Source organism: Gracilinanus agilis, chromosome 3, assembly GCF_016433145.1.
Source record: "Gracilinanus agilis isolate LMUSP501 chromosome 3, AgileGrace, whole genome shotgun sequence".
NCBI lineage: Eukaryota > Metazoa > Chordata > Mammalia > Didelphimorphia > Didelphidae > Gracilinanus > Gracilinanus agilis.
In genome coordinates this window covers 14,156,767-14,164,394 of record NC_058132.1, presented here as the reverse complement: position 1 = coordinate 14,164,394, position 7,628 = coordinate 14,156,767, and the positions used below count along the sequence as shown (strand labels likewise).

Sequence of the window (7,628 nt, the reverse complement as noted above, 5' to 3'; positions counted from 1 at the left end):
TGTATCCCACAGCCACAGAGGGAAGAGAAAGTCAAAGGGTGTCAAGAGAGGGAGGTAAGCATTGCTCAACTTTCAAGAAAAGTAAAGGGGTGCCTAGGAATGGGGAAGGGCTAGATTTTGCAGAAGGGAAGGGGTATTCAGCCAAGGGATTGGGCACACCCCATCTAAGGAGGTTTTTATACCAATTCTCCCACTGCCTTAGTAATTAGAAAATGTAGGCAGTTACCCATTCCTGCCCTGGGGGGAAACATTGGACATGTCTAAGGCAGGCTCAATATGGACATGATAGAAGTAATAGGAATGGCTGGCAAAATTCCTCATATCGAAGGCCACTTACAGAGAGGTTCAGGCCAGTGGAGAATCGAAGGGTTACCAATGAGATTATTAGTATGGAATCTGAGCAGTCTTTAAGAAAATCTCAGATTCTCTTCTTTTGTGTTTTAACATTTGTGTGTTTATCATTGAATTAGCAGATTTTCAAGAATCGTGGGACATTGAACTAAGCCCTCCAGAGCCACTGGGGTCAAAGCCTCTGGAGTCATCGGAACCATCAGAACCATTGGACTGGGCCTTGCCTTCCTGCATGCTAATGTCCATGTGTGTGTAGTCCTGGGCCAGGGAAGTTAGGGCCCAAAGCCAAGCCCTGGAAACTGGTCCTGTAGGGTTTGAGAGGTTCCTCCAGAAGGCCCGAGGTGCCAGGCAGCCAGTCTCGACAAGAACCAGGAGAACATCCACCCAGATAAGTGCACAATGCTTCAAGCTCCCCAGAAGCCCAAGCGCCAGTCCGTTGTTGGTCCTCTCAGAGATATTCCTGTTAATGATGAGCGGGATACTGGCCCACGTTGGAAAGCCACCAGTAAGAAGGCTGCTTTCATAATTCAAGTGAATGAACCAGATGATAAGAACGGAAAGAAATTTCTTATTGCCCAAAAAGTGCCGTGTGAGGATGATGTGCTGGGTTTCAATTCAGCTGTTTCACTCCCAGAGACAAAAGCTTTGGCGCCCCGTGATTATCCGATGGATGGGAGTTTTGAATCCTCCATTGCTATGGACACATCCGTGGAAGTGGAAGCAGATGGAAAGCCACGAAATATCAATGAAGTCCCTGACTACCAAGAAGACATCTATCTGTACCTTAGGAAAATGGAGGCTAAATATAAGCCTAAAGTAGGCTACATGGAGAAGCAACCAGAAATAACCAACAGCATGAGGGCCATCTTGGTGGACTGGCTAGTGGACGTTGGGGAGGAATACAGTTTCCAGAATGAGACTCTCCATTTGGCTGTGAACTATGTTGATAGATACCTTTCTTCCGTGTCAGTTCTGCGGGGAAAGCTCCAGCTAGTTGGGATTGCTGCCATATTCCTTGCCTCAAAGTTCGAAGAAATCTGTCCACCGGATACGACCGAATTTATGTGCCTCACCGATGGCCTGTACACAAAAAGTCAGATTGTAGGAATGGAGCAAATGCTGCTGGGTGTGCTGGCTTTTGACCTTGCGGTGCCAACAATAATCCAGTTCCTCACGCATTATTTCCTGCATCAGCAGCAGGCCAATTCCAAGGTGGAAAGTTTAGCCATGTTTCTGGGGGAGTTAAGTTTAATGGATGCGGACCCCTACCTGAAATATTTACCCTCAGTTACCGCTGGGGCTGCCTTTCATCTTGCTCTCTACACAATCACTGGGAAAAGCTGGCCTGAGTCATTGATCCAAAAAACGGGATACACCTTGGAAAGTCTTAAGCCATGTCTAATGGACCTTCATCAGACCTACCTCAGAGCTCCACATCACGCCCTACAGTGCATACAAGAAAAATACAAGACGGAAAAGTACCATTGCGTGTCCCTCATCAACCCTCCAGAGACACTAAACTTAGAGTGAGAAACTCAGAGCTTTTACTCCAACGTTACGCAGTTTTTATTGTGGGCCCAGATTTCTTCCCAAAGAATCCCTTCACAAAGCACAAATTCTGATCAACTGCAGATTTTGAAGTGCCTTTTGGGATTTTTATGATTTTAAAAGAAAATCTTTTGCATGTGCAACTGTCCTGTGTATTTAGCTATAGACATAAAGTGGTTTTGTTTATATATAATGAGTATTAATCAAGTCCATGCCTTAGGATGAGAATTAGAAACGACAGTTCACCTCCAACAAGTGAAAACTAGTCAGAACCTGGCTCACTCCATGGGGAGTATTTGAAGAGGAACAGATGATACAAGAGAAATTTTGTGGCGTTTTGGTGTTAGTGGAGCTGTGAAAAAAAAATTGATAGTGTTAGTGGCCCTCCCAGTCTTCTACTATTGTCTTTTTCCCTAAGACTGAAGCGGCTCTGTTGAGCATTAGCACTCCAGTTCAGAAATGCTCCTGCACTGTTCTGCTAAGGAATTATGAGTTTGGAACAAATCCTTGGCCTTTTCTGCCAGTGGATCTTGTGTCTGACTTCAATCAGGGCCACATCCGTATCTCACTTTTGTCCATGCTGCTCAAAAAGCTCTTGGGATCTAAAATAAGATGAAAATTTCAAACAGAAACCATGTAACGTTCTTCTTCTTGATGATACCTGCCACTCATGGACCCCAGTGATTCAAAGGGAGTTGCAGATGGGCAACAGGATGTTTCCTAAGATGGTTCAATACAGATTATAAGCCTCTGTTCTTGGTGTACGCATAAACCTTCTCTTTGCTGGCTTACTGGCATTCACAAAATCCAACTGGATGGCAGGAAACTCCAAGCAATCCATAACATTAATTTTTTTATTATTTAATTAAAATTTTTTTTACATGTCAACATTTTTAGTGGTCATTTTCTGATATTTAGTGACCCATGTTCTTCTTTTCCTTCTCCTTCCCCAAAACAGCAAATAATGTGACGTGGGTTGTACATGGGCTATCATACAATACATATTTCCAAATTCATCATGTTGTGATACTATGTTATGCTCATCATACTGTATATGCCGCTTACACTAGAGAAAAATTCATGGAGGAAATAAAAGGAAGAATGGCATGCTTCAATTCGTATTCATCATCAGTTTCTGCTATGATAGTGGATAGCCTTTTTTTTGTCGTCTCTTTGAGTTGTCCTGGATCCTTGCCTCATCAATAATGGTTAAATCCTTCACAGTAGATCATTGTACATTATTACTGTTACTGTGTACAATGGTATCCTAGTCCTGCCCACTTCACTTTGCATCATTTAATATGTCTTTCCAGGATTATTTTCTGATTGTCTTGTTCATCACTTCTGATGGTGCAATAAGTATTCCGTTTCAATCATATACAACAACTTGTTCTCCAATTGATGGACAACCCTTTGGTTTCTAATTCTTTGCCATCACAAAAAGAACTACTATAAATATTTTTGTAGAAGTGGGTTTCTTTCCCCTATCTTTGATCTCTTTGGGATACAGACCTCTACTAGAGGTATTACTGGGTCAAACAGTAGGCACAGTTTTATGACTCTTTGGGCATGGTTCCAAATTGCTTTCCAGAATGATCATATCAGTTCACAGCTCCATGAACTCTGTATTAGTGTCCCAATTTCTCCATATCTCCTCCAACATTTATAATTTTCCTTTTTTGTCATATTAGCCAGTCTGACTAAGTGTGAGATGGCACCTCAGAATTTTAACTTGCACTTCTCTAATTAGTAGTGATTTGGAGTATTTGTTTGTTTCTTTTTTTTTTTTAATCCCTTACTAATACCGGGTATTGGTTCTAAGGCAGCAGAAGAATGGTAAGGGCTAGGTAAATGGGGGTTCAGTGACTTGCTCAGGGTCACACAGCTAGGAAGTGTCTGATGCCAGATTAGAACCGAGGATCTCCTGTCTCTAGGCCTATTTCTCAATTCACTAAGCCATCTAGATGTCCCCTAGCATTTTTGCATATGACTATGGAGCATTTTAATTTCACCGGTGAACTGACCATTGATCATTTATCAATTGGGGAATGCTTTGGGTTCTTATAAATTTGATTCATTTCTCTATATATTTGAGAAATGGGGCCTTTGTCAGAGACACTTCTAAAAATTTTTTCCCCAGTTTTCTGTTTTCCTCCTAATCTTCATTGCATTAGTGTTGTTTGTGCAAATTTTTTTTAATTTCATGTAGTCAGTTACATTTTATATCTTGTTCTCTTATGTCTTGTTTAGACATAAATTCTTCCCTTTTCTATAGATCTGATAAGTAAACTATCTATGCTTCCTTAATTTTTTTATAGTATCACCCTTTATTTCTAAATCATGTATCCATTTTGACTTTGCCTTCATATATGGCATGAGGTATTGGTCTGTGCATCCATAATATTAATAATGAATCATATAACTATGACATGTAATCAGGACATGAAGCCTGATTACAAATTAAGATCTGATGTAGGATAGTAACATTTTTTATTTTTCAGGGTAAAGAAATTTTTTTTTCCAAGTCAATAAGTCAACAAGCATTTATTTGATCTTTTCCATACCCTATGCCAGTGATGGTGAACCTATGGCACAGGTACCAAAGATTGCACTCAGAGAGCTCTCTGTGGGCACATGGCCACCCTTCTCTCCCTCCCAGAGTTTGTTACTAGAAAGGCAGAGGGACTCAGGTAGCTGTTCCCCTCCCCCTCTCCTTTGTGCCTGATGAAATTTCTTCATATCCCCCACCTCTCTGCCGAGTAGCCCAATGGGAGCACACAGTGGGAAAGGAGGATGGCTCACAGGCAGCAGAGCTGGAGGGGAGCAGAGCACTCAGGCCTTTCCCCTCCCCCTCTCCACACTCACTAAGGGCATTCCTCACTTTACTCACTCAGTAGCCTAAAAGCCCATTCTTCATCCCCTGTGCGGGGTAAGGGGTGGGGCAGGGCATATCCAGCATGTGGGGGTGGGGCATGGCACCTATTTTTGGGGGGGCAGTCATGGGCATGGCACTCAATCTGGGGGGTGGGTGGAGGCAGGGTCTGGCACTCCATCTCTAAAGGGTTGGCATCTTAGGCACTGTGCTAAGTTATAAAGAAACAATGAAAGGCCAAAAAAAAAAAATCCTTATTCTCAAGGCGTTCTCAGTCTAATGGAAGCTATAATGTACAAACAAGCTTTTATACAGAATAAACTAGAAACAGTCAACAGAGGGAAGGCACTTGTATTAAGGGAGAATGGGAAAGGTTTCTTGTAAAAGGTGTGATTATAGCAGAGAGTTGAAATTAAGACAGATTTCAGGAGATAGAAAAAAGAAGGGAGAGAATTCCAGTCCATGAAAATGCCTGGAGTTAAGAGATGAAATGACATGTGTGAAGAAGGAAGAAGGAAGCTAGTATTAAATAACGTTGCCAATTCCTGAGATAATGATCTAAACCTACTTTTTGCCATACTGTTTTCCAATTTTCCCAGCAGTTTTTGTCAAATTGTGGGTTCTTGTCCCAAAAGCTGAGATCTTTGGCTTCATTGAACACAGTATTTCTGAGGTTATTTGCCACAAGTCTATTCCATTGATCCACCCTTCTATCTCTTAGTCAATACCAGATTGTTCTGATGATCACTGCTTTATAGTACAATTTGAGATGTGATACTATTAGGCCACCTTCCTTCACTTTTTTCATTAGTTCCCTTGATATTCTTGATCTTTTGTTCTTCTAGATGAACTTTATTATTTTTTCTAATCTTATAAAATAGTTTTTTGGCAGTTTGATAGGGAGGGCACTGAATAAGTAAATTAATTTAGGTAGGATTGTCATTTTTATTAGCTCATCCTACCCATGAGCAATTAATGGTTTTCCAATTGTTTACATCTAGTTTTATTTGTGTGGAAAGTGTTTTGTAATTGTGTTCATGTAATTCCTGTGTTTGTCTGGGCAGTGAGATTCCTAGATACTTTATATTGGTGATTTTAAAGGGAGTTTTGCTGCTGATTTTTGTTGGAAATATATAGAAAATGTGCTGATTTATGTGGGTTTATTTTGTATCCTGCAACTTTGTTAAAGTTATTGATTATTTCCACTAGCTTTTTAGTTGATTCTCTAGGATTCTTTAAGTAGACCATCATAACATCTGCGAAGAGTGATAGTTTAGTTTCCTCGTTGCCTACTTTAATCCCTTCAGTTTCTTTTTCTTCTCTAATTGCTACCGCTAACATTTCTAGTACAATATTAAATAATAGAGGTGATAATGGGCATCTTTGCTTCACTCCTGATCTTATTGGGAAGGCTTCTAACTTCTATCCCCATTGCAGATGATACTTGCTAATAGCTTTAAATTGGCAATTCTTAGAAAAGTAATTTTAGCTGAGTAATGAAGTTGAAAACCAGATTGCATGGGATTGAAAACTAAATGATAGGAGAAGAAATAGATAAAATCAGGATCAAATACAAATGCTCTGTTTGGCATTCAAAACTCTTTATAACTTACTTCCATCCTACCTTTCCAGTCTTTATATCTTACTCCTCACCACATACCCTACAAGAAATATTCTAAGACATTCAGTGACTCAGTAGTCTAGCCTCAGGGCCACAGTTCTGTCCCTCCAGACTACCCCACCTGCCTCTGAGCCCTTTCCTCAATTGTCTGCAATTGCAAGTAAGTTCAACCTTTCAGATTTATCCAATTACAGGAGACATTTTCTACTTTATTTTAAATTAATGTAAAAATAACACGACTGTGCTAAATGTACCTTTTAATAGTGTATTTTTAATGTTTTAATTAGCAGCCTTCTTTTTTTCTTTTAATTACTTTTTTTCTGGAGACTTTTTTCCTCTTTGAGACATTTTCTTGCATTCTGTGAACAAATCAAATCCAAGACCAAAAATATGTATCCCAGATCTTATTGTATTTATAGATGTTTCCTTTAATAGATATTCACTTAAGCCAGTGGTTCCCAAACTTTTTTGGCCTACTGCCCCCTTTCCAAAAAAAGTTTACTTAGCCCCCTGGAAATTAATTTTTAAAAAATTTTAATAGCAATTAATAGGAAAGATAAATGCACCTGTGGCCATCATCGCTCACCTGGATCGCTGAAGCACCCACCAGGGGGCGGTGGCGCCCACTTTGGGAATCACTGACTTAAGCAAAAATAAAATTTAGTACAAAGAGGACTCAGTCTCCATACTCTGCAGGGAGCTAAACTTGGAGGACAGACTGGTGCTTCTTCTAGTCAATCTTAGAAGAGCCTTATCAAAGGATGCTATCCACCTCCATAGAAAGAATTGTTGGAGTCAGAAAATGGGGAACAAAGCATGTGATTTTTCACTTTAGTTTATTTGGGTTTTTGGTTTTCTATGATTATCCTCTTACAAAAACAAACACTATGGGAAGCATTTTTTGTGTGATAACACATAAAACCCAGATCGAATTGCTTGCCATCTTGGTGGTGGGGAGGAAAGGGCGGTAGACAATTTGGATCATAGAACTTTGGAAAACTTTTTGCTTATCATTTGCGTATCTGTGGTTAGAAAAATTATGTAACAGTGAGATTAATGTTGAGATTTATATTTAGACGTGCATTTTAAAATTCTATATTTGGAGAATAGGTATTGATATTGAAACCTATCAAGCATTGAATTAACATTTGCACTAGCATCAATAACTATTGTAATAAATCAGAAATGCTTCAATTACCTGGTTTTCTTTGGATTTTTTCCTGGTTTTAAAATGAT

At 39.8% G+C, this 7,628-nt stretch overlaps 1 protein-coding gene across 1 annotated transcript; it reads left to right on the top strand.

The window, feature by feature from the left end:
- The first annotated feature begins 750 nt into the window (after window positions 1-750).
- On the top strand, window positions 751-1,881 carry LOC123240765 (cyclin-A2-like). Its single transcript, XM_044668475.1, has one exon. It carries the CDS (start codon window positions 751-753, stop codon window positions 1,879-1,881), a length of 1,131 nt encoding a protein of 376 aa, XP_044524410.1.
- The last annotated feature ends 5,747 nt before the right edge of the window (window positions 1,882-7,628 follow it).

Bases quoted from the DNA above. Each gene is read 5' to 3' on its own strand.
- LOC123240765 (XM_044668475.1), top strand. From the start codon at position 751: ATGCTTCAAGCTCCCCAGAAGCCCAAGCGCCAGTCCGTTGTTGGTCCT.